The 27,894-nt window shown below is 40.8% G+C and overlaps 1 protein-coding gene across 1 annotated transcript in view; it reads right to left on the bottom strand.

Annotated features, from left to right (window-relative positions):
- LOC147748356 (maestro heat-like repeat-containing protein family member 1) overlaps positions 1–16,087 on the bottom strand; it is a 79,842-nt gene extending 63,755 nt beyond the window's left edge. The window contains exons 1-3 of the mRNA XM_086936423.1: positions 15,974–16,087; positions 15,110–15,256; positions 2,309–2,401 (exon numbers count right to left, since the gene is read on the bottom strand). Coding sequence (XP_086792549.1) covers positions 2,309–2,401; positions 15,110–15,256; positions 15,974–16,087 — 354 coding nt within the window. The remainder of the gene's footprint in view (positions 1–2,308; positions 2,402–15,109; positions 15,257–15,973) is intronic.
- Between the last annotated feature and the right edge of the window lie 11,807 nt (positions 16,088–27,894).

Here is a 27,894-nt window from a genome sequence, read left to right as displayed (position 1 = left end):
ACTCCGTTAAGGGCCATAACGACTGAATGGGACCCCCTGGTTTGTTAAGCCTTGCACTATATGTTGCTGGTAGAAAGAGCATATTGAGTGTTTTGGTTGCTTGTAAAGTCTGCACACACTTCCTTTTTTTGCTTTTTATTATATCACTGTGTATGTTTAGATTCTTGTGAAAAGTCCTCTGAACGCGCCCCTCCACTGTTTCCAGCAGGTCCTATTTAACAACCGTTATAATGTTTTGTCGAGATGGGAACTATAGATGGTAATACAGTCACCTGTATCTATGCTAAAATTGATGAATACTATACTTTTCCAGCACTTGTTAGCACTTAATACTGGCAGGCGCGGTTCGTCCATTGGGGCGTGGGGGCGTAGCGCCCTCTGCCCGACGCCGCCCGCAGCTCCCTCATGACAAGACTGAGCCGGTCCTGGAAGAGGCTGGAGCGACCAGTGACCATGAGGAGAGGGGGACGACGGGGACTCCGGCACAAAGAGGCCAAGTGTCGCTCCGAGGGAGAGGGTCCGAGGCTCGCAGGACCGGGGAAGGTCCCTCTGGAGTCACTGCACCGCCGCGGCCCCGGGAAGCATGCGAGAGAGCTGCCGGGGAGCTTCTGTGGGGCTGGACGGGCAGCCCGGCGGGGACCGACCAGAGGGGCTGCGGACAGCAGGTATGAGCTCCTCAGGCATGGCATACCGAACCGCCCGGCAGCTCTGCCTCGACCGCCCTGCGCACACCCGGCTTTACCACGCTTAGTTGTACCCCCTTTACCACCCTGCGCACCCTCGGCTCTGCCCCCCTTAGTTGTGCCCCATACCGCCCCGCTGTGACACCCGTCGTTCACTGCCAGCCCCTGAACTTTCCCTAAATCGCTCCTTCCCACTGCTACTGCACGTAATGTGTGTTAATACGCGGCGTCATGTAGAACAGCACTGCATCATTGCAAGAGCAAGTATGCTTCGGCTTCGCCATACTCTCCGACCATGTTCTTGTGGTGATATTCACCCTGCTTGTATTTGCGAGTAGCACAGTAACCGCTATTAATTTAGTCCTTTTGAAGTATTTATAGAGCCCTTTATACGTAGTTGTGGGGCGCTGAGGAGTATTTTCGGACAGTACCCGGTTGAGGAGGTAGTTGTTAGCAGAGTGTTGCATTTGTTGTGAAAGTGTGCGGCGAGTGTTGCATTTATAGTGATAGTATGTGGGAAGCTGTCTGTGTGTGTGTGGGGCTCTGTGTGTGTGTGGGGGGGGCTCTGTGTGTTTGTGTGTGTCATTTGCGAGAGATAAAGCTAGTGGCATTGTAAATGACAATGCCATTTATTTATGTTAAAAAAAACATAAATAAAAATAATGTCAAGAGCAATGCCAATAGCTCTAACTTTAACAAAGGCAAAACCATTGCATTGTAAATGCTTGTTCTTTCTTTACCGGCATTCAGTTCTCGCACTGTGGTCCTCATCAGAGATGCTTGTCTTTTGTTTCCCATTCATTCCAGATTCCACGTGCCAGCATTGCTATTCGGAATTTCATGCTTATGGACATCAAGTTATGCACCTGTTTTCAGAGGGCCTTCTTATATGTGGACTGGGGTCTTGAATGCTTCAAGTTTAGATTGTAAGGATATTCCAGAAATGTTGTGTTTTTGGATTATTTTAACTAAATTGCGGGGTAGTTTCTGCACATATTGACTTTAGGAACCTTAGTGGGATAAATACTGAATTTCCTTTGATTAATGGCATTATTCAAATGTATATGATATAGCTTATTATTATTAAATATATAGATTTAAGATTGGGTGTACTGTTGTTGGGAATGTCATGAAGAGTCCAGTATATGTTATATAGTAAAGTCTAACTGGACAATTGAACCTCCGAGATAAGCTTTGTTAGTATTATGTCTCTGTTGTAAACTATTGTTATTGGGTACAGTTTTTTTCTTTCAGGTCTCCATCCTTGGTGTTCCCCCTGGGTCCCTTCCCTTTCCCTGTCACTCTGTTCCTCTGTTACCTATTATCAGAGCCAGAGCTGCCGGAAGGCAGAGTTAGGGTGGTTCTGGCACAGGAGCTCTCAACACTGACAGATTTACACCCATTGTCTTCTTTCTTTGCATCCTAGAAGCAAATTGGTTCATACAGGATTTTTATGGATTATAATTTAATATTTTATGCAAGAGAGTTCCAAAATGTTGCCCTTTAAAAACACTCCTACTATAAATTGGATTAAGGTAGAAACTTTATTTGTTACAATATGTTACACAGGAAATGCCTGGCGCCTCCCACTGAAATACTTTGTTTGTCCTCATGTATATACTTACCAGGTGATGCAGGACGGCAAGCACGGTTGGCACAGTTCCATTCAGCGCTCTGCAACTCTTAGTAACAGCTGCCTGGATGCATAACTCAAGGGTCTGCAAGGAGATAAGAAAATTGAGATGAGGCCAAAGGGCAGTTTGTGCAAATGATGATGGTCAGTGGTGAATTACAAACTTCAAAGTGTAAATTCTGTCTGAATGCAAGAGTGAGTTGGTGTGTGAATGAGCTCTCTTGTGTACTATTTCTAAACACATATGACCACAAGTAGATTTTGACAGATGACCGTGCTTATGTCCATTTTTTTCTTTCCTGGTTGCTCTGTTTTCTTGACTCACAGTGCCTTAAGATCTCTCAGATCCACATAGTGATTTCTGTAGAGGTTGTCCGTTGGAGTCAGATGTTGGATTTTAGTCCATCAAGGAACCAGAAGAGAACATGTTCAGCATTTAACAGGGGCATGCCCTAACACATGTAGCCTAGACTCACTTGTCATCGTAGGCCCTGTATTCTTAGCCACTGTTGATGATGGCCCTTGCCTTGGTTGTCCTAGTTCTCTGGTGGTTCTAGTTCTCTTGGTTGTCTCCTACTCCTTCTTCTTATGGCACTGTCTAGATCCTCATGCCATCTTAGTCCCTTCCTTCATGGCCTCGGTCTTCCTGCTCCTGGTCTTCCTGCTGGTCTTGGTCTTAATGGTACCCATCAGTTTTGTTGGGATGTACGTTGTTACGACGCGTGGTATTACCACGCGTACCATTACAACGCGTATTTTACAACACAAGTCGTTACCACGACTTGCGCTGTAGGGGTGCGGACTTAGTAATAGTTTAATTTACTATTCCAACACCAGCCTGCGTACAGTAGGCGGTGAACAGACAAAATATCGACTCCAAAATATCGACTGGACATAATATCGAGTTTTAAATATAGACTGGACAAAATATCGACTGGACATAATATCGACTACAAAAATATCGTTTTTCAGGTAAGTGAAGTAATATCGACTGTATAAAATATAGATAGCAAAAATATCGAATTTTTAATAATATATAATATTTTATAGTGTATTTTTATGTAATAATATGTGTGAAAAGTGTGTATTAATGTTATAAAATATTTTATTAAATGTATTTTGTTTTTTTAATAATTGCGTTATGTAATTCTGTAGCGGGTTGTGGGTTTATAGGGGAATAGGGTGGGAAGTAATTTAATAATAATTAATTAATTAATATATGTTTGTAAATATTTATAATTAATAATTATTGATAATTAATAATAATTAGTTAATTAATTCATATAATTTTGTACATATTTTGAATTAGTAATTAATTGGTAATTGATTAATTGTAATTAGTTAATTACATTAATTAGAGTACATTTAAATATATATATTTTGTGTTATTGTTTAGTAATTAATTGGGAAAAAATAATATTAATTATTAAAATAATTACAGCTAATGTGCTAATATATTTACTTTATTGTTAATTAATAATTATTTGGTAATTAAATAATATTGATACATTTTGGGTAAAGGAGTATTTTTAGGGTTCAGGGTCAGTTTTCAGTTTTTGGGTAAAGGGGCATTTTTAGGGTTCAGGGTCAGTTTTCAGTTTTTGGGTAAAGGGGCATTTTTAGGGTTCAGGGTCAGTTTTCAGTTTTTGGGTAAAGGGGCATTTTTAGGGTTCAGGGTCAGTTTTCAGTTTTTGGGTAAAGGGGCATTTTTAGGGTTCAGGGTTCAGGGTCAGTTTTCAGTTTTTGAGTAAAGGGGCATTTTTAGGGTTCAGGGTCAGTTTTCAGTTTTTGGGTAAAGGGGCATTTTTAGGGTTCAGGGTCAGTTTTCAGTTTTTTGGGTAAAGGGGCATTTTTAGGGTTCAAGGTCAGTTTTCAGTTTTTGGGTAAAGGGGCATTTTTAGGGTTCAGGGTCAGTTTTCAGTTTTTGGGTAAAGGGGCATTTTTAGGGTTCAGGGTCAGTTTTTAGTTTTTGGGTAAAGGGGCATTTTTAGGGTTCAGGGTCAGTTTTTAGTTTTTGGGTAAAGGGGTATTTTTAGGGTTCAGGGTCAGTTTTGGGTTTTTGGGTAAAGGGGTATATTTTAGGGTTCAGGGTCAACAAATAAGATTGTAAAAAATTATTTTTATTACTTTCATTTATTATTTAATTATTATAATTTAATTTAAGTATTTTTAAGTATATGTTAGTAATTAAAATTTAATATTAATTTAATTTAACACTGTTTTTAATAAAGTCGATATTTTTTACATCTATATTATTGTTAACGATATTTTGTACTCGATATTTTTGTACTTACCTGTTTGTAGATAGAAAGTCGATATTTTGTCTGTCGATATTTTGGCAACGATATTTTTGCAGGTCGATATTTTGGCAGTCTATATTATTTCAGTGATCCACAGTAGGCATGTGTTGGAATAGTAAATCTACTATTCCTTGTGCTTTAGCGCCCTCCAGCGCAAGTCGTTGTTACGACTTGCCTTCTAAAATATGCGTTGTAACGGTACTGCGGGGTAACATCCGCGTCGTAAAGGATGTTCCCCGTTTTGTTGATCTCTCTTTCCTTTTCAAATCATCATTCTGCCTTTGCTTTTCCTGTCCCTAGCTCTCCTGATGCGTGTCCCGTTGTGATTCCCTTGATAGTTGTGTACTCTTGGTGGACCTGGTAATCCTAGTGCTCCTAGACTTCCTGGTTGCCCTGGTCCCTCTACTCCTCTTGGTCATTTTCCTCTTCCTGGTCTTCCACCTATAGGTTTTCCTCTTCATGCTTCTGGTTTACCAGGTCTTCCTTTTCATAGTTCTCCTAATCTTCGTATTGATTTTCATGTTCTCCTTTTTCTAGGTCTCTTCCTCCTGATCATCCTCTTATTCTTCTTTCCCTTCTATCAACTCATATTTTCCTCAAAATCATCCTCCTGGTCTTCATCTACATATTCTTGGTCCTGGTCTTCTAGGTATTGGTCATTGGCCATAAGAAGCCCTTATCCTCCTGAGATTCTACTTCTGTTTAAAGGATTATCTTTACCAATGTGCTTATTGCTGTGTCCCTCCTAGTTGTTCTTCTGGTTCTCTTGCCCTGGTGTTCTTCAATCTTTTCATTCTTCTGGTCCCAGTCCTGCTGGTCCTCATGATCTTCATTGTCCTTATGTTCATGGTAATCTTGGTCATCCTCTTCCAAGGGTCTCTGGATCCTCTGGTGCTGTTACTCCTAGCAATCCTGGTGTTGGCCTTCAGGTTTTTCATGGTGGTCATGGTGGTGGCTGCTGTTCTGGACCTCCTAGCCTCCGCTTTCTCTTCATGGTCTTCTTCCTCTTAGTGGTCTCCCTCCTCCTGGTTTTCCTCCTTATTTTCCTAGTCCTCTTAGAAATCCTTTTCCTATTCTTCCTGGTCTTGATCCTCTTGGTTTTCCTAGTTCTTGGACATGGTATTGGTCCCCTGTTGGTTCAAGTTTTCCAAATCCTTCTAGTGGTCCTGGAGTTTCTAAACTTCTTGGCTGTCCTGGACCCTCACCTCCCATTCTACTCATCCTCATGGCCATCTTCCTCCTCCTCATTCTGTGTAGGGTCTACACAGTGGTGTAGGTTCTCCATGTTGACCTGCCCATCTTCTTCCTTCTTGTTCTGGTGGCACTTGTCCTCCTGATGACCCTCCCTTTCCACTTGCACATCCTTCTTCTCCATTCCATTCCATTCCATTCCAAAGTAGCTTTATTCGAAGTATACTCATAAAAGCACAAAACAAACAACATTTAGAAATAGTTAAAAATGCCTTGGCTGGATAGTTAAAAATGTTTGATAAAACTTAGATCTCAGAGCAAATGGACGAGATAAAAGTTACACCCAGTTAAAATAATCAATCACGTTCAGTGGCCATGCTAGGGAAGTTCAAATTAATGCTCACCAAAGAATGACCCAGATTTAGGTTTAAGCCTTATAGCCCACGCCCATCCTAGGTATTTGGCTACCGCTATTGTGATAAATTATAAAGTGCTGATGCGCGTAAGCCTTTCCGCTTCGGCGCTCCTAAATGTGCAAAGTAGTTTGCACACTGGAGCCAGCCAAACTCGCCTAGGGAATGCATAGGCGGAACAGGCAAAAAGCAGGTGGGCAACTGTTTCGCTATGACTCCCACAGGCAAGACAGATGTTATCACCTGTGGGACTCCACCTGGACATAAGGGACTTTAAAGGTAAGGAGCCTGCCCTGAGTTGGAAGTAAAGCTTCCTATCTCTCGGCCTGGTGATATTATCCCAATAGGATTCTAATCCGGGTGTGAGTTTTGTTACTAAGAAGATTCCCACCATAGAAGATGAGTCAGAGTTACTCCAAGCATTAAAAGCAGCCCACTCCCAATACTTCTCTTTTAGGATGTTTTCAGAGGGAAAAGAAGCCTCTAATGGGTTCTCCCATAGCATTCTCATTCCCAGGCCAATCAGGCTATTCCTAACACCTCTTAACCAACCGATTTTGTGGAAGGCATCAGATTTTATTACATCCAGAAAACCTGAGGCATATGATGAGAGTTCAGGTATCGTTCACAACCTACGCCAATATAAAATCGGACGCAACTTGGCGACATCAATATTAGCTTTTCTACCCAAATCATATCTAAGTGGCTTAAGAGGGGTGCTTTGTGGGAGATTGGTAATGCTACGGAGGAACTTATTTTCAGAAAGAGTTAAAGGAGCTGCTTTCTCAAACCCCCATAATTCGGCGCCATAAAGCGCGGAGCTAACAGCTTAATATTCATGAACTTGGAGGACTAGTCTAATTGGTTTTGTTAGAGACCTTTTATGCTCCAGACTTAAAGCTCCCGTAACTTGTCGATGTTTCAGGGCTGCTAAATCTATATGGCAGTCCCACTTAAGGTTCTTCTCTAACTGTATACCCAAATAGGTAAAAGCCCTGACCAGTTCAAGTGGTTGTTTATTCATAAAAACCCTCCCCTTAAAACTTCAATGCGGATTAAAAGCCATTAATTTCATTTTTGACACATTAACTTCCATGCCTCGAGCAGCACAAAAATCTTCAAAAATTGATAGAGCTCACTGGAGGCCTTTAGGAGTCTTGGAAATAATTAATGTGTCATCTGCAAACATTAAAATCGGAATTTGTACACCTGCTAGAGAAGGGGCATCTGTATTCACTGGCAACAAACGGTCCACTATTCCATTAATATACAAAGAGAATAACGTTGGTGCCATGACACAGCCTTGCCGTACCACTCGTTCAACCGGAAACTGGGTGGTGACCCTACCCTGCCCTCCCCAGCGGATTCTAGCATGATTGCTCTGGTGTGGCCTCATTACGAAGGTTAGGATGTCGTCCGAAAGGCCTAATTCCCTCAACGTCACCCATAACCGGGAACGGGGGCAAGGTCAAAAGCTGAACGTAGATCAACAAAGGCAGCATAATGACTGCCCTTGCCCAATGTCACAGTCTTCCACTATAAAAGAATAAAATTAATGCCTTGATCAATGGTGCTAGTGTATTTACGGAAACCCTCTTGGAAAGGGGACAATACACTATTCTCTTCAATCCAGTTTAAGATATTGTTCAGGATCAACCTCCCAACTACCTTCTGAATTGTATCTATCAAGCTGATAGGTCTGTAATTCCTCGGTTGAGTTTTATCTCCTTTTTTTTAAAATGTATTTATTATTCATCATCATCAAGAATACATTTTCATTGCCTATTGCACAAGAGAATGCATAGTAACAGATAGAGGAAAAAAAAAAAAAAGAAGGAACTATCATAACATAGTACTTTTTTTTCCTTCAACCAATTAATACATATGAAGCATTTTGCCCTTAACGTGTTTGCTGTACTTATTCTTTCAGAATCAAGATCATTTGGGTCATTGTATATCTGGTTACTGACTCCCCAATCTTAGCTTCCATTCTGTTATTGGGGCCCATATCCGTTTTGCAACCTCTCTTCTCACCCTTCCCCTTTTTTCCACTAGAGCCCACTCCAGCGTGTATATGGCCAATACCCTAGAGATTAATTGTTGTAGTGTTGGTGGGTTTGGATCTTTCCAAAGTGAAGCTATACATAATCTGCTTAATGCCATGGCTATATACAGAAACTCGAAGTGAGGTACTTCCACGCTAACCTTTGTTACCCCCAAAACCATCACTTCGTCTAGTAATGTTATATTCATTCCCAGCGAATTCTTAAAGAATTGCTCCAAGTCTTCTTTATACTTGTCTAAAGCCGGGCAAGATGCAAACATGTGGATGGTATCAGCTTGGGTAGAATGGCATCTTGGACAAGTTACACCATTGGTTCCACCCCATTGTGCCACTCCATGGGGGGTATGATATAGTTCAAACAGTGTTTTGTATTGCTGTGTTTGTACATTTGTTGCCCTCAGCACAGAGTTTAACAATCTTAACGATTTCTCGGCCTCGTTCCCTGTCAGCCCTAGTTTAGATCTCCATTTCTCATACATTTTTTCAGAATCATCCTCTTTATATTTACACATTTCGTCATATAGTTGTGATATGCTACATCCTGTCTCATTTCTTATAGCTTCAATTAAATCTATTTTTTGCATATCGCTCCCCGCATTTCTTTGATAAGACCGACCTAACTTGTAAGTATTTGTAAAAATCCCTGTGCCTTAGATTGCATAGCCGTTGCGCATTCTCATACGTTATAATCCCTGCCACCCCCATAAGATCTCCTATACTTTTTACTCCTTGTCTATCCCAGCCTTTCATTACAGTATCATAAAATATTCCTGGCAGTGATGGGTTCCCATATAGTGGTGTATAATAGTTTATCCTCCCCAAGTTTATCTTTTTCTTGATTGTTGACCATACTGTTGTTGCTGCACCTAGGGTCTTAAAGCGTACTTTCTTGTAGAAGCTTTTTTCATCGTACTTAAGTAGCCATTTATCTGAATCCTTGACCAGAAGTTCATATACGTCTGGAATCCCATCCCTTCCTCTCCATTTATCCGTTATATCTCCCCCCAACATTCCTCTTATATACAGCAAGACTGTAGCCCAGTAATAGGTCTTGAAATCGGGAAGAGCCAGCTCGCCGCGCTCTCGGGATAGCGATTTTCCTCCAGCCCAAATGAATCTATTGGTGACCCCTTCAAGTTCTCTAAACCATTTGTTATCAAAGATGAGGGGGATAGTCCTAAAGAGATATAAAACTTTGGGTAGGAATGTCATTTTTATCACATTACACCGGCCTATTGTAGTCAGATGTAAATTATTCAGCCTGTTAAAATCAACCTTGGCCTTTCTTATTATTGGATCTAGATTTTTTGCCACGACTGTCGAGATCTCTGCTGAGATAGTAACCCCCAAATATACCGCTGTTTCAGTAATTCCTTGGTCTGTCCATGCTATCTTTTGGTTTATTACAACCTGCGTTTTGCCTGTGTTTAGCTTATAACCTGAGAGCATTCCATACACGGCTGCCTCTTCTTCTATTTCCCGTAGTGCCGTTTCAGGATCGCTAGAGGTGATCGCCAAATCATCCGCATAACCCAGGATTTTTGTTTCATATCCATTAAGGACTATTGGCTGGATGTTTCTGTTCTGCTCTATTCTCCTTATAAATGCATCTATATACAAAGCAAATAAGAGTGGAGAGCACGGACACACGTGTCTGGTTCCCCGCCCGATCATTATTGCCTCGCTCTTTTCTCCCATGATCCTTAGTCTTATTCTGGGGTTGATGTATAGTGCCTTTACAGCCTTTATGAACACATTTCCTATATTTACATTCTCTAACACTGCCCAGAGGAATTCCCACGAGACCCTGTCGAATGCTTTTTCTGCATCTAATAATATTAATGACATAGGGTCTCGTGAGGCTGCCGTTCCATCAAATAAGGTCAATACCCTTCTTATGTGTTCTGCGTACCCCTCCCAGGGATGAACCCGTGCTGTCTGGGGGATACAATCTTACCTATAATACTCCCTAATCTATTTGCCAAGATTTTCGAATAGATTTTTACATCGCTATTCATTAAGCTAATAGGTCTGTATGACCCAGGATTGGTTGGAGGCTTATTATTTTTGATAAATACGATCATAACTGCCTCGCTCCAAGATTCTGGGGGGTGCACCATTTTGGATATTGGTTATTAGATCAAAAAAATCCTCCTCTATTTCAGGAAAAAAAGTTTTATAAAATTCTAATGGGATGGCATCCGGACCTACCGCTTTTCCCGCCGGAAGATCTAGGATTGCTCTGTGCATTTCCCCCGACTAAATATTTTTTCCAAGGCCCCCTTATCCTCCACATCCAATTTTTCCAGATTTGATCCTCCCAGAAACCCCTCAATATCGCTTGTCTCGGCCCCTTGTTCCGGGCTACATAGTGCCTGGTAGAATTCCTTGAACCTTACACATATATCCCTGGGTGCTGTAGCTATGCCTCCATCATGCAGCATAATCTCCGCAATGTCCCCCTTTGTTGCCGCCTGTCTTGTTCTAATGGCTAGTATGTGACCAATCGGCTCGCTGTATTCATATTGCTCTTTTCTCCACGCCAGATATTTCCCCGCTGCCTTCGATGCAAATATCTCCCACTGCTGCTTTTGCCAATGTTAGCCTCTGTAAGATGACCGTAATATCCTGTTTCGACCTTATTGCGACACCAAGTTCTTCTTCTATGTGAGCCACCATCCCTACTCTCCCTGACACCTCCTCCCTCTCAGCCTTATTTTTTCTAGCAGAGAAGCTAATTGTCTCTCCTCTTATGCCCGCTTTCATTGTGTCCCAGACTATAGCAGGAGGGGTTGTACCTCTGTTTATCTCAAGGAACCCTTTTAACCAGTCTTTCATGTATTCAACATATGTTACATCATGGAGCAGGGCTCTCTCAAATGTCCAATTCGAAATCTGTTTATGTTGCATAGGAATTGTCAGATCTAAAATCAATTGGTTGTGATCCGACATGACCCGTGGCAGCCGGCTAACTTTACCTATTGATGATATTATAGGGGAGACCAAAAAATAATCTAGTCTTGCTAGGGCTTTATGTGGTGCCGAAAAATACATACTGCCCCCCCTATATTATGCTGCTGCTCCCATATATCTACTAGGCCATTGTCTTGAATTAGCCTAATCAGGGCCATGTGGCTTCTCTTTTTCCTACCCAAAATTTTTTGGGGATCATGCTTCCATAAACCATTCAGACCATTAATATTCAGGTCTCCACATAACACCAAGGGTTGTGGCCAATTAGATAGCTGTACATTCATAGCAATAATGACTTCAGGGTCATCTACAGACGGAGCATACAATGAGCACAAAGTAAAGTTGAGTCCCTGCACCTGACATTCCATCAGCACCCAGCGCCCATATGTATCTGCCTTCTGCCTTTTGACTATCACACACCCATGCCGTGCTAATATGGCCACCCCTGTCGTCCTGGTCCCTTGTGTCGTGCAATCAAGTATTTGAAAACCTAGCTGCCCCAATAATCCTTTTTGAGCAATCTCTATATGGGTCTCTTGCAGGCATAACAAATCAACATGAATTGCTTTTAAATACTCCCTCACCGCTCTTCGCTTACTCGCGTTGTTCAATCCACAAATATTTAGTGTGCCTATCCGCATTGACAATCTTGTTTTAACCTCCAATCCTTCCTCTGTTTTTCAATTTCCTTCCCTCCTCTCAAATTTTGTTGCTTCTGAGCTTCCCTTTGTCTTGCATAATCTTGATGTGATGATTTTTTTGTTATTTTTCCCCCTCCCCCTGCCCCCACCCCCCTCCTCCTTTTAGAGCAAGCAGGCCGCTGGCCTCTGTGATGGAGTCTGGCTATCGACTCCCCTCTGCCGACCTTTGTGTCTACGCATCCACTTGCCTGATCGAGTTTCTTCCCTTTGACATCCCGTTCACCTCATAACCCCGTGCTTTTTTTTATATACTGGAATTATCACGTCCCCTTTCCAGGAAACCGGGATCGGGCACCCAGGGCTGTTGCATTTGCCATCAACAAGATGTATCTACCCCATCGTATTTTGTCGAAGAGGAACACATCCGCAGGGACACCATCGAGTCCTGGCGCTCTACCTCCAGCAACTGCACTAAGAGCTGCTAAAACTTCTTTGTCATTAAAAGCCTCATCAGTATAAAAAAACATAACTAACTTCTTCCATTTGATCATCTAAAGGGTTACGCGCATATTGGGGCCTAAAGTCATTAACCCATCCTTCATGAGAGACATGACTTAGGGGCTGATCAGGTTGACCCCCTCCGCCTCACTTAATGATATTCCAGAATAATTTGGTATTATTCTGCAAACTAGCTTCTTTTAGGTCCTGCCATCTAAGCTCATCCCATGGGCACTTGGCTTTATGGATAGCTTTTTTGTATTCATATCTTGCAGTACAAACAGTACCCATTTCCCCAACCCTGATAGCATTGCCAAGGGCAATTCTTGCTTGCATACATTCATTGTTATACCACCGAAAGGGTTTGGAGTCAGCTAGTTTCTAGCTTCTATGGCGCTTAATAAAGTGGCTACTTGTACTTCTTCTCCTCTTTGGCCTCCTGGTTCTGGTCCTTCTGGTCTACTTCATTCTACTTATTCTCCTGGTTTTGCTGATCCTCCTCTTTGTCTTAGGCATGCTGGGCCTTATGTCCGTGGGGTCTCAGTCATCCTGGTCGACTATGCTTTTTGGCAGCCTGATCCTCCAGGTTTTTCCCATGGTCCTCCTGATATTGCTTTCTCTTCATTATCTTGGAAATCCAGTTCCGTGTGTTCCTAATCCTGCTAGTGATCTTGGTCCTCCTCCTCCTCCTCCTCCATTCAGTTGTACTGAACTTTTTGGAGAGTCTTGTTCCCTTGTCCCCCTCCTCTGTTTGACCTCCCTTTCACCCTCCTGTTTCTCCCTGTTCATCCTACAGGTCCTCTAGTTATCTGCCTGCTTCTCCAAGTGATCCACACTCCACTAATGTAGTCTCATCCCAAGTCAGCAAAATACACCCTCAAGCCAAAGGGCACACTTAGATGTAGCATGGGTGGATGAACACTATTGGAAATACATTTTCCCCTTTTTTTTCCTGTTAGATAGTAAAATACAGACATAATTGGGGTGCTCCTCTAAAACCTGGATCCATGTATGTGCCGCTACATCTGTTTCACTATTAACAGTTGTGGACCAGGATTGCTCAATGTCCCTCTTGCACCCCTGCACACTGTGAACCATGGGAGTACAGAGGAGCTAAAAGGATAGTGTTTGCTTATGAGAATCAAAGGCAACGTGGAGGCAGGAGCTGCAACACAGAAGATGGGTGACGACTAAAAGCAGTTTTAGGAACACATTTAGCTACACAGATGCTAATGCGGAGAATGATCACCTGCAATGAAGGCTTGGAAGACTCATTGGGGGAACAACCTCAAATTATGTATATGGTCAATATGCCATACAACAAAATTCTGTCATGTTTTTATGTTTGTAGCTGGTATTCAAATTTTTATTACAAGTGGAGGCTGTCAAAAGAAGGACTTGTAAGGAAATTTGAACATCCTGTCCTTTTAACTGTAAGTGCTCAGACCTAGCAGAAACTGTTCCACTTAGATCCTCAACATTAATCTACAATTCTCAAGCCTCAAAAACAATGTTCTGTGGAAATGAAAATTGGCAGATTGGAGACGTAATGATTCTAATAGTGTGTCCACCACGGTCTACGTCACTCTTGCTTTTTCAGCTAATACAGTTCGCACGTCTCTAACTACGGACTCTTTCCTTTGCTAATATTTGTTTTTATAGCAACTAAAAGTAGTATTCTATAATTCCAGCACATTATTGATTACCAAAATGATACATTTCCAGTGCTCCTCTTAAGACTTCACTGTTGTACCTGTATGTTCGGTCACCAGGAGTGCAATGTAAAGACATGGGGCTCCTTAGTGAAGGTCATTTGTAAATTTACTTGTATTTCACAGGGTGTAAGCAGCCTCTCCGACTAGAGAAAATGAAACGGCACACTGTTTGTTATAAGAGGTCATTAGGGCTTTAGTAAGCCCAATTACTGCTTGGTACCTATGTCAGGGCTCTAGTGACTGAAGATCTGCTGTTTTGTTATGATTAACGCATCAAGATGGAGCGTCAGAATGCTCAATTTCACTTCCATTACCAATTTTACTTACCCAGTATCACAACAACAGGTGAAGCAAATTTCAGCACTGTTGATGTTTATTTAAATTCTAGCACAATTGCTTTGGTACACATTTCCCCTTTATTTATCCCGATTTCATATGTAACAAATACAAATGTGCATTTTGCTTCTCTCGCTGCCTTCATGGATTGTGTGCTAATCACAATTGAGCTGGTTCAGTATTTGGAATTAATGTTGGAAAACTATATTCCCTGTAATCCCTTCATCTCTCAAAACAATACACCAGCTCAAAACTGAAATAATTACCAGGCATGAATGTGTCAAATAGCGGGGAATTACTGTCCGAATTGGTGCGGTGGTTCTATTTCTCAGGGGTACCCAAGGGGCAAACTTGGAATCATACATTTTTCCTACATCCCAAAATTTCTGATACCCACAACATTGCTACTGTCGGGAGCGGAATGCCAATATGTTGGCCCAATGTACACATGATGGAGTCCTGAACCATCTCACAACTCCACCTGTGGTGTAACTAACTCACCAATGTAATACTGTAGTTATGTATTCAACCCTCATTTCTCAATAATGTAGTGTTTCATTGCAGCTAATCTCTCATTATGGGATACAGTGTTCATTATGAGTGGATCATTTGGGATTGGTTGAAGTGGCAAGCATAGACAGCAAATAAAGGTCACACTCACCGTGAGCAAACAAAATGCCATATCAGCAGGCAGCTGGGACTGGAGCCTTTCAACTTCATTGACCAACCAAGGAAGCTCCTTATCTAGTTGCTCCTCTGGCAGAACAGAGGCCAAATGTCCCAGAGTGGTGATGACCTGCCCCCAGACCTGTTAAGATAAATTACACCAAGATGAGCCACATGTGGAAGTAGAGGGTTCCCTGGAGAGGCAGCTGCACTTGACATCTGTTCACTAGGAAGTGATTCTGTCATGCAAAGGCAGTGGTATGTTTCACTGGCAGAATATTCCAATAGACAAAACGGATTCTCTAAAATAGAAATGTTATCCATGAATTTGTTTCGCTCTTGTCTTATTTGGATGAGGGTTCCCCACCCACTCTCTCTATTTTCTCCCTCTCCCCAGCTCTTTTTAAAAAATATATTTCCCCTGCCTCCTATTCATGGACAGGTTGTGGAAGACATAGAAAATACACTACTGCAGCTGCGATTTTATTAAATTGCCCTAGAATCTTATTCTGTCACTTTCTTTTTCAAAAATACTTATTACACTTACTGTTCCCTAATACTTAAGTATTATAGCATGGTTTAGCTTAGATTTTCTTTATATATCTGACCTGATAGGAATTTTATACTTGGTCGGGTTCAATAAAAGTTTTTACACACTTTATTCAGCTACATAAATAGAGATCACAAGTCTGGGTCAAGGGAATGAATTTCATATTTTTTTGTATTTCATCAAATGAAGTATATATGCAAAGGCAGAGGAAGGGGCAGTAAATGTGTATGCATCAGTTATCTCACAAAACATAACAGCTCTAAACCTTCATCCACTGTACTCTGTTCTTTCCCCACTTTACCAACTCACCTCCTGGACACTGGGGATGGTTTCAAGAAGAAATACCTTACAGGTTGAGTAGGCTTCAAAGAAAAGTGTGACTAGAGGAGTGTCTACACTGGAAGCAAACTGGCCTGATAACATCTCAATGACTGCACAAAAACAAAAAAAATACAGTTAAGTTCAAAGGCTTAAGTGTTGCATTAATCTACATATGTACCACCTTGTCTGGTAATGCATAGGACATACTGAGCAAAAACAGTGCAATGCGTCTGCTGATAGGAAATGATTTTTAGCAGGTATTAGACTCAATTCACATAGGTATTCTCTGACTCTCATAGATACTGTAATGGTATCCATTTCGATCATGCATCCTATTGCACTTTTGAAGCATTCTAGACAATATATGATAATTCCACATTACTGCAACTCATTGCATTGAACTAAAATGAAGGGAAGGCAGAATATGTGTCACCAGAGTACTTTTTACATTCAATTAACAACAAAGCAATTTAGTTTGTACAGTTTTGTTGTTTATGAAATAAAAGTGGAGAAATCAGATTTTGCACAAGTTATTACTGTGTGATGATATTTGCTCTCTTGGCAAAATAAAAAAAAGTATGTAAAAATATAAAAGATGATGCATCCGAGCATTCTTTATCAGTAATTTTGTGAATCATTTTATGTGGTTAACAAAGAAGTGCTGGTTCAGATATCACCAGAGTAAAAAAGTGGTGTCATGATTTTGCACTATTCTGCTAATCAGGCAGGAAGACACTACACTGGTTTTAATCTCACATCTAGTAAACACTGATTCATTCAATTTCCTATATTAAGCATAGCAAAACGTGTGAAATCACATTGCCCCTTTTTCTGTCCTAATATTGAAAATGTTTAGTTGGGAGCAAATCTTGCTTCCTGCATTCTCTATTTTTCAAGAGGCAAAAATGGTAAAAATATATTTACTCCATGATTTGCACCAGTCTTCTTTACTTAATACGGTGACTAGTTTGCAATTGTGTGAGGTCTAGGTTGCAACAAGATGTCTGTGCCATTGAAGTGAACAATTACCTCTGGGAAATGATGTACAATTTCTACAGATTTTAATGCTCCACTTCCTAGGGAGGTAAGTTCACAACATAAGGCCTGATTCAGGCTGTGGCAGATGGGTATCCCGTCACAAACGTGATGGGATCCGTCCCTCTTATTACACATACAATAGGATACAACTTGTCCACCAAACTCTAAATCACGCCCTTAGTTTTTTATTACTGAAAAGAATAGGGTGTTTCCCGGAGGTGCACTATACAGACTAGAGATGTGTTCCAGTCATTACATGGCAAACTTGACACAGCAGCTCGGCATGCCAGTTCAATTGGCAAATATACTTTAAAGTAGTAGAGTTACACATTATGCAGACCAATGTTGCAGTTGAGTTCTGATGTGTGCCACAAATGGAAGTTTAATGCAGATAAGTAATCAGTTGTTGAAAACAATGGGATGAATAGGGACTGTTATTCTCTGCACCAATCAGACATAAGAAATTGCATCTCTTTGCATGAAGGGTGCTCTCAGGAAATGTCACAAAAGAGAACTTAATAAAGGTGTCCTCTCCCCACACTCTCCCAACCATCAAACCGAACCCGACCGCTCCACCAGCGCAGGTGCACACCAAGGCTAAACCAATATTTCTGGTTGATTGTAGAAGCCGTCTTCATTACAGGAACGAACGTTCTGAGCATCAGATCTAGATATGGTTCCATTTCTGGTCCTGTGAGAGAAAATAGGATAAACAATATTAATTAAACTAAAGACTAATACCAACTTAAGATGATGAGTGTGCTGCAAAGGTGGTGTTGGTCATGAAACATATTGTAAAAAAATCTTGATGCATAGCTTTGTATATTTTCCACCCAGCAGAACATAAAACGTAATGCAATAAGCATTAAAGAACGTTTCACATTGTCTTTTCCCAGGATTCACTCGCACCTTTTTATGACGTGATGAAGTAGTTCGGCATTACAGCAAAGTTGCTGCATTTACAGAAATTCTAAATCCTTGTACAAATAAAGGCTTAATAGTTAAGTAGCTAGTTGGTGTAGAGCTGTTTCAGTTTTTAACAGTTTTTCCTCAAGAGACATAATGAAACAAAACCTGTAAGGGACATCTGGTGCTGGTATGTGGTGCTAAAATGTGAATCTACAATGTGAAATTACTACATTTCAACAAATCTAAAACAATATGTATCATTTGAACATAATAACCAAAATAGCAGCAATACATTTGCATCTTTCAAAAGTGGCTGTCAGTGGACCTGTATTTAAGATGCAACCATTCACTTCTAAGGCCTCTTGTTGGAGTTCCATATTTTGAAGCCTTCTGATGGCATAAGCACGGAAATGCTTGTTTCTTTAATTAGCACTGTACAGAAAGTAATCATTTTAGAGCTTATTTGAATTACCATTATGACATGGGGTTGCAACACATAGTGGTGCTGTTGTATTTCCTTCCAATTAATTGTCACTTCCCTAAAAAATTCATTGTTTTAACTATGTGGGCTGAAATGGCAAAAGCATGGGCATGGGACTCTATTCTGAATGCCACAATCAGTTTGAAATATATGTAGAAAATAACTTAAATATACCCTGTGGCTTCTTTCCACTTTCAATTTGCATTGTATATGCAATGCTAGTGATTGATCCATTCTCAATCACCACTGTAAAATGCATAAATTCACCATACTGTCATGGGTTTTGTAGAAAATGTAGAAATACTTTAAACAAGCAATGGAGTAAGGGAACTGAAAGAACATGTTGCCGCATGCTTCAGAGCCCACTCTGTGTATTTGAGTGTTGTGCTGACATGAGCCATAGACAGATAAAACTATTTGCAGACAGACCTAAAATGAATGTAGAATCCGGTAGACTGCCACAGAGCACAGTGTTTGACAACAACATAGCATTTTTTCAAATTACCGTATTAAATTGCCATTTGATGAATGGCCCAAAACACCATCTCCTCTCGAATAGAAGGCACCGTAAACAGATTTACAATCTTAGATGATATTGACTGTGGTATCCACTTGGTAAGTGTAATTTGACACATTAAAGCCATCCTTTCAAGTTCAGGCACATTCTCCTAAATATGCAAAAATAGGAAATATTGGTAATTTGAAAATTTTGTGACGAACAAGAGGAGAAAAACAAATCCAAAACAAGTATTAAGTACCATGGATCAGGTATAGAGGGAATATTGTGAAACAGGAGATGCCTGAACAAATCAATAACGGCTTGATTATGAGTTTGGCGGATGGGATACGCCGTCGCAAACGTGACGGATATCCCGTCCGCCATATTACATGTTCCATCCGTAGGATATAATAGAATTGTAATACGGAGGTCCGGATATCCCTCACGTTTGTTATGGAGTGAACCTGTCCTCCAAACTCCTAATCAGGCCCTAAGACTCAATTATCAATAAGATAGAAGCAGAGCAAATAACAACAACGTAATCACTCCTTGAAATAGACCAAGTAGAACCAGCAGTTGCCAAAACAGATTGAAAATAAGGCTGTAGCCTGAGATTTCTTGACCCCTAGCAGCAAGAAAGTTTACAGGATAAAAATGGGTCATAATAAATATAAATATATTGGTACCCCCAATGAATGAATAAATAAGTCCATCAAAATATCAGAAATTCTTGTATTTTCTTAATTTCACATCAAAAAGGCTTTTCTTTTCTATAAATGCATGTCTTTCTGCACTGCAGAGGTATCCAAAAGTGACTGATACCATTTAGGATGTGCACCAAATGTATTGCTTGGTACAGGCTGAGAGGTGCGAGCTATTCGACCTTGTGGATTTCTGTATTGGCATGGGTCATATATCATCAGATATAATTAATTCTATTTGGCTATTCTCTAGACCTGGATTACCTTAGTGTTTTCTACTTATAAAATATCTGTACTAGTGGTATGAGTTTGTGAAATATTTAACCTCTTTTCAACACAATACTGGCCTTAGAGACTGCAATATCTTTTTGAGCGGAACAAAAGGTAAACTGACTTTAAAAACACTGAATGATTATATTTACAAATATTTTACCTATTTTAAGACTAACACAAATGTATTTTAACTACTCTAATTAGGACGGACTGTCTTAGATAAAAATACATGGAAATACATGATAAAGCACAATGTCAATAAATCAACAGTACTGTAATGGTATAATACATGAACTACATGCTAATAACAATGTGGTGTGTTACGAAATAGGTCGAAGTTGTTTCGTCTCCTTGTATATCTTGATAAAAACATGACCTTACTAGTGAAGTCCTGAAGTCTCAGAGGCCAGAGAGGGTGCAACAGTGAAAGATGTGTGGCACTTCCAAGCTACTGTTCTGTTTGGTACTGCCAGCATATCGGAACACATTTGGAGGTGGGTATATTACTTAACTTCATCTTCATGGGGATGACTAGGTTTCTGAGACTCTCCGTTGCACCTCCCAAAGTGTGCCTCGGTAGGTGTGCTACCTTTGCACCGCTTCCCTTAGAGTTAGACATCTTCTGCGATCCAGTTTGCCTTTGCCAGTGATTAGTAATTTAACAGAAAGACCTGGACAAAAGTGTTCCCTCATTTGTATGGGCCCAAGCCTCCTAGCAAATGGTGTAATGCATCTTGACACAGTGTGGGGGTGAAATGGGTGGAAGTACAATGCGTGTTACAAAAGGCCCAGCACATGCCTTGGCAGAATCTGCTGCAAAACAAACACCACCTACCTCCTGTGGTTTTTGCCAATCTAGTCCATGATTTTAAATCAGTGCAGCCCCGAACTCTCATCCCCTTTCTTACTCTCTCTTCTCTCAGTTTCTCACAAGCATAAACAACTACACACACAAACCAGTACAGACATGCACACACATTTCTGTGTGCAAATGAGGTACTAAAATAGGCAATTCATTCTACAAAATACAAATCAAGATCTATGAGAGAGCTTTACCTTTGAATCTATTAGTTTGTTATATACAGATTGACTCTATTTTGTGTTCTCAGCCCTTGCCTACCTGTGGTATGTAAAGAAGAATCCGAGTCTCGGTGTTACAATATTGCTACCTTTGTTAAGATATTTCAGAAGTTCTTTAGGAGTGAAAATATGGAATTTGGGGCCTGATTTTGTATTTGACAGGCAAAGCAGTGTCCTCCAGGTTGTCAGAGGACATTGCATCTGCCACCCCAATGGTATTTGAGTTGTTATGTTTCAAGGTGACCTCTTGCCCAGCGATCATCTCTGTACTTTGAAAGGAACCACTGTCACAGCGGTTTCCATTGAGGTACAAAAGGTTTGGTGGATGGCCATCCTGAGTTTGACAGCCGTTCACCAACTATTTCACTTTTTTTTTCAGAAACCCATGAAGCGGCAGTTTTCTGAAAAACAAAAGATTCATTACCTCCACCCTCTGGGAGTTTTCTGACAAGGTGCGGAGATCATTATTGTTTATTCCTGTCCCTCACAGGCAAGTTTTTTTGCAGTGATGGGCAAAAGAAAATGATTTTAGGCTTTGGTCGACTGAGCCATCAAGAAATCCACTGATTGAAAAGTTGTAGTCTGCCCACCTGTAAATGCCAGAAACCGGTCCCCGGTAGCTTGTTTCCTTCCCAGTGTAAGAATTGGCTTTTGTAGTTTGGTTTGCCCTGTTCCCATCATACACTGGGACAGGAACAGACTAATTTGCATACAGCCAGGTTCTGAAACTGGGATGGTGCAGTGAGCTAAAAAACGGTGTTGGATCTAGCCCTGATCTCTTGACTGGGTGAGAGTATTCTGTTTAATTCAGAGACTCTGTCCCTCACCACCCCTTTTTGTAAATATTTTTGTCCACCCTAAGCGTGGAAGGGTATACTCAGATGTGAGTCCCTTGCTCATTGCACCATCAGGATTCAAGCAAGCCGGGCCGAAGAGGCTGAAATGCCAGAAACCGGTCCCCGGTAGCTTGTTTCCTTCCCAGTGTAAGAATTGGCTTTTGTAGTTTGGTTTGCCCTGTTCCCATCATACACTGGGACAGGAACAGACTAATTTGCATACAGCCAGGTTCTGAAACTGGGATGGTGCAGTGAGCTAAAAAACGGTGTTGGATCTAGCCCTGATCTCTTGACTGGGTGAGAGTATTCTGTTTAATTCAGAGACTCTGTCCCTCACCACCCCTTTTTGTAAATATACACCTGTAAATAAGGCAGGTGGACAAAAGCTTGGAGGGCAGGGTACTCCCTCATATTTGCAACGGTATAACCTGTACGCCAACCTCTAAATCAGGGGCCTAATGTTTGTTATAGTCTTATTAAAGGCTCTGCAAAATATATAAAGAGGTGAAACAATCATAGACCTACGTTGAAATCCACCGGATTCTCTCGTAGAGATATATTGAGCATCATATTGTTACAAAGAAATATTTACTTTGATGAATTCTCATTTACTTTTTAATTGATCTATGTATTAATAGCTTTCTTTTGCCGTTAGTTGTGAAATAAACCTCTCTTTCTTTTACTGTCAATGTGCAGCAAAAATAGAGTGGATAACATTTGAGATTTTATGACTTTTTCCGTTTGACCAGATTAATGTTTTTCTAATGTATAAGGTGTGTTAGATGTATTCATAATTCAAAACCTCTAAACACAATATGCAAAAAATGTATCTAATAGTTACAAAAATCACAACCAAGTATACCATTATTTTGCAATAGAATCAGAGATAAAGCAGACGGTTTTATTGTTGCATTTTTATGGGTATCGGTGTGGGATATTGTGTTTATGTTTTAGATAAGCTGTATAGAGTAAAGTTTGTGAGACTTAAGATTTGGCGGGTATTGAGAGTGACAGTGGTGGTGCAGGAGTTGTTGGTCAGTATGTAGGTATAAATTATAGGATGTCTGATCTGGGGGTTAGAATTTAGCACGAGGCAGTTGATTTATTTGAGGGTAACATCGGAAGGGCTATGCGCTCAACCAGGAGTAACCTTGACTTCTGGGCCTCCCTGCCTTTGTCGGTTGCGGGGCATGTGGCATTATTAAAAATGATAACCCTCCCCCGTTTACTTTATTACTTTGTTACCCTGCCGATTTGGATACCTGTAAAGTGCTTTGCCCAATTCAACTCCATGGTTTCGAGCTTTCTGTGGGGAACGGGACAAAGAAGAGTGTCTCTGCCGACCATGATGTGCCCGAGTCGGGAGGGAGGCTTTGCAGTGCCGGATTTTGAGGCTTACTACAATGCGGCCCAGTTCCAATGGTTCACACAACGGCTGGCAGGGAAGCTGGGAATGGAGACAAACCAGAGAAGAAGGGACCTAGAGCTTCGTCACTTGAGTCAGATTTTGCTACAGCTCCCGATGCGGGAACGTGAGGTATCCAGGGATCTATGGGTCCTGAGGCAATGTTGGTATTGGGCTATACGACGCAATAAAGGGAGCCCGGCATATGCCCCTGAGATCCCGGTGTGGTACTGTGAGGAGCTCCCCCATGGAGGAGATTGACAGCGGCTACATGACTGGGAGGAATCGGGGATCTCCTCCATTGGAGATCTGTATGAAGATGTGCACTTTTACCATTTCAAGACCTCATGCAGAGGCACGAACTTCCTGCTCAGGACTTTCTCTTGCACGCGGGCATAACAGCTGCTGTGCGCAAGCACTGGAAAAAAGGGTTAGAGGAACCACGGGTCTTCCTTCCCTGCCAGTATGTGGTCACCTCTGTAGGTAGGATCAAGGCGGTGATGTGCTTGTATCGGAGGTTGACGCAGGGCTTGAGGACACCTCTGGAGGGACAGTGTATTAAGTGGGAAACTGACCTGGGAACGCCTATAGAGGAGAAACCTTGGGAATTGTTAATGGAACGGGCCTGGAAATGTTCCCAAAATGGAGATTCCAACTTATTCAATTTTATGTGTTTCATCGGGCGTATCTTATGCCTCACAAAAGTTTTGGCTCCCACACTACCTGCCCACGATGCAGACTGGAGGGTGCGGTATGCATACACATGTTCTGGGATTGTCCGCTGCTTCGGGTATTCTGGGGAGAGGTACTGGCCAAACTGATGGAGGTGACGGAGAGGGACCTGCAGAATACTCCAGGGTTGTGCCTGTTGCACTGGTTTCCCCACACTTCTCGCAACAAAACCATCAGTAAGTTCCTAGACCTGGGGTTAGTTCTAGCCAAGCGTGAAATCACTAGCCATTGGAAGGCGGCCACAGCCCCTAGCATTGCGCGCTGGCTACGTGACTTTACCAAGTGGGCGGATTGCGAGGGGACGCTCCGCCTCCAATTAGCTCGGAGGACTGACAACGACAAATTCTGGGACTCGGCGAGAGCCTGGGTGGCGTTGGTGGATTTGCTCAAGAATCCGACTGAGGATGATGACTGACCTCGCCGGCTATGGGTGCCCTCTTTATTATATGAGACTGCAACAACAGGTAGTGAGTTGAGAGAATGGGAGAAGCGAGCGTGGAAGTGGCAGTGTCCCTCCGGCGGAGATGTGGGCTATTGACATAGGACTAGGGTGGAGTATGCAGAACACATTATGAGCATTACATGCGCGGCTAGGGAAAGCAACATGTCTGAGGGGAAGTGGGTGGTAGGTTTCGGGGGTGGTTAGAGGGCGGGGAGTTTGAGTTGAAGTGGGGATTTGGTTCATTATTATCCGTGCTGAAACATAGAGGATGACAGTGCCTGAATAGGCTAAGAGCAACACAATTTAGCCCTGTAGAACTGTGTCTCGGGTTCACTGGGATATAACTCTTGCTATTATAAAGGCCTCACTCTATATGTGAACAAATGAATGGACTAACACAGACTTGGCGGGGCGAGGCAAAATCTGGATGGGGATACAATTATTGGTCAAGTGTTGCGAGACTAAGGTAATGAAGTTGCATGTATCGGTGAATTGTTAGTGCATTGCATGAAAACCTAATAAAATATGTTTTAAAAAAAAATAAAAAATTATAGGATGTCTGGTGCAGGTGTTAGTGTAGGGCACCGAAGGAGGAGGAATGTAGGTACAGAAGTAAGAGAGACTTAAAGAGTAGGCAGTGGCATGTTTCCTATTGGTAGATTAAAAGCAATGGTCTCCAACTAATCAATCACATGTTACTAGTAGCTCGCAGACTGCCATTGAGTAGCTCGCATATAATTGCCTGTCAACAAGCTTGAGAATATACAGGTGCCCACCTGATAACACAGCTATTTAAAATACAGCTCCCGTTCCTATGATTTACTCAACGCTGACAGTGCTTGAGGATGCAGACTACCCTTTTCTGAAAATAATTTCTTCTTTTTCTACATCTTTCTAGCCTCTTTTTACATGTCTTTACTGTTTTCTTGCTTTTATGTCTCTATTTCATTTCTCAATGTATTTTATTCTCTCTTTCTTGCTGTCCTCTTTCTTTATTTTTCCTTCTTTCCCACTTTCCCCTATTTGTTTACACTATCTCTTTCCTTCCCTCCTTTGTTGTGCATTCTTTTTCAGTTCTCTTTCTTTTTTTCTTATTGGCTTAATAATCTTCTTGATATTTTTTTTTCTCATTTCAACCTTTATTTTCAATTTTATCTTTCTTACTATTTCTTTCTTCTCTTTTTCAATCTTGTGTCTCTCAGTAATTCTTTCCTTTCTTCTTTCATTTTTTCTTTTTTCTCCAATTTCTGTTTTTCTCTTTTCTTCGTTTATTATTCTTTCTTCTACTCTTACTTAGTTTTCCTCCTTCTATCCTTCTTTTCTTTTGTCCTATCTCCATCTTTCTCAATGTTTTTCTTTCTCTGATTGTTTCCTTCTCTCCCTTCTTTTTTTCAGTCTTATCTGTTTTCTCTGCCTTCATCTTCCCTCCTCTGTTATTCTTTTTCTGTATTTCTCCTTTTGGTGTTATTACTTATTGTTCTGTTTCTTTCTTTTTCTCCTTTCTTCATCCAGAAGGATCTTTTCTTAATTCCACCTCTGACCTGATCTTCTCCCTTCTTTTTTCTTCTACTTTTTTTCTCTTATTTTTTTCTTTCTTTCCTTCCATTGTTTTCTCGCTGTCTTTTTCTTTCTCTCACCTTCTTCCTTTATTCTTTCTCTGTTGTGCTCTTCATTCTTTCGCCTACTTCTTTTTTACCATGCCTTCTTTCTTCCTGTATTTTCATTCATTCCTTTCCTAGTTTGTTTCTTCGTCTTTCATGTCCTCTTAATGGCTTTCTTCCTTCATTTCCTGCATTTGACTCTTTTCTCTGGGTATTTTGTCCTTGTTGTTTTTTTCCTTTATTTTGTTATTACTTTTCCTATATTTCTCTTTCTTTCTTTCTTTCTTTCTTTCTTTCTTTCTTTCTTTCTTTCTTTCTTTCTTTCTTCCTTTCTTTCTTTTTCTTTCCTGATTTCTTTCTTTATTTTGTCATTCTTTCTTTTTGTTTTATTTATCTTCCTCTCTTATACTCGTCTCTCTTTCTCTCTCTTTAGGTGTTTCAAGAGCAAAGGGACAACACTGATCCTCTGGGACCCGATTGTAAACCTTTGCGTTACAGCTCCTGTTCTATTAATACTTTATGCTCCCTGTATCTGGAATAAAGAACTTAAGGGTACTCTAGGGGCAGTGTTTAAGTTATTTGGTCTCTGTGTGCATTTATAAAATTCCTATATTAGACAGTAGCTCAGGAAAGGTTTGAGACTCCTGATTTAAAGAGTGCTAATTGAACTCTAGGCTGCATGTGATGGGGAAAGAAGTATATGATAGCTAGTTGTAACTGATGTATTTTGTGATGCAGGAGTGTAGAACAGCAAACATTGGGATGTAGGTTTCATGTACGATGTAGGTAGTGAAGGTGTGGTATGGAAGTGCAGTGTAGATGCAGGTTATAGTTTAGCTGGTGGTGTCAGATTTCCCTACAAAAGTATGAGAGTGTCATGCTTACCCTAATGTGCATTGCATAATGATGTTTAGTACACTCATTTTCTACAGGCAGACCATTTAAGGCACACTATTTCTTTCTCCCTCAGGACACACCCTAATATCAATAAAATAATTCATCACAATCAACTCTAAAGTACTACTACACCAAACTAAAGGACCTGGAATGATAAAAACATAACATTCAAACACTAGATAACAAAACATTAACTGTTGTCTTTTGAGTGCTAACAGCAGAGAAACTCCTTACTAAAACTTTTAAAAGGGAATAATTGAATATTGCACCCACAATAGTATCAGAGATGGTAGTTAAAAAGATCAGCACATTGCATTTTACTCCTTCCTAAAGAATTCTTAATGGAAATACATGAGAAACCGGTGTGTACATAACAAAACAGCTCGGAACATGCCATATTTTATAGTTCATTACTTTTTTATCTGGGCAATGGTTTTAATTAACTATGCACTTTACAAATAAAACTGACTTACTTAAAATTACTTAGTTAATAAGGCCATTGTAAAAATAATGTGTATGGATACAGTGTTACGTTAAGTGTTTGCAGTTTAATTGAAATAGAAATACTATGCTATGGCTGAATTTCAAACTCTGTGAAATCAAATATAACTTCTTGCTGCAGACACAGCTGAACTAGCACCTAATCTATCATATAGGTCCATCTGACATAATGTTATGACACAGTTGCAGGTGGTGTCAATGCAGTACTGTACATAGAGTTTTTCTGCTCTGCCTTCAATGAACGGCCCCAAGTGCAAGGTCAACATGTGGCTATACATACTGGATTTTCATACGGTACATCAGCCTGTCTGAGCGCTACTGATTTTCCTGCTAACAGAACTTATTTTAATAAATCTGTCATCCTTTGTCAAATTCTATTGAAGGTGTTGTACCTGAATAGCATGGCCATAATATTGAACGATATAATACTCTGTACTAAACATTGTTCATAAACATTATTGCCAGATTTAGAACATGATATTTATGTCAAAATGAATGATCGACTATGTTTTAA

Source organism: Lissotriton vulgaris, chromosome 1_1, assembly GCF_964263255.1.
Source record: "Lissotriton vulgaris chromosome 1_1, aLisVul1.2, whole genome shotgun sequence".
In the NCBI taxonomy this organism is placed as follows: Eukaryota; Metazoa; Chordata; class Amphibia; order Caudata; family Salamandridae; genus Lissotriton; species Lissotriton vulgaris.
The sequence above is the reverse complement of the archived record's forward strand: the minus strand, read 5'-3'. Positions and strand labels throughout refer to the sequence as shown.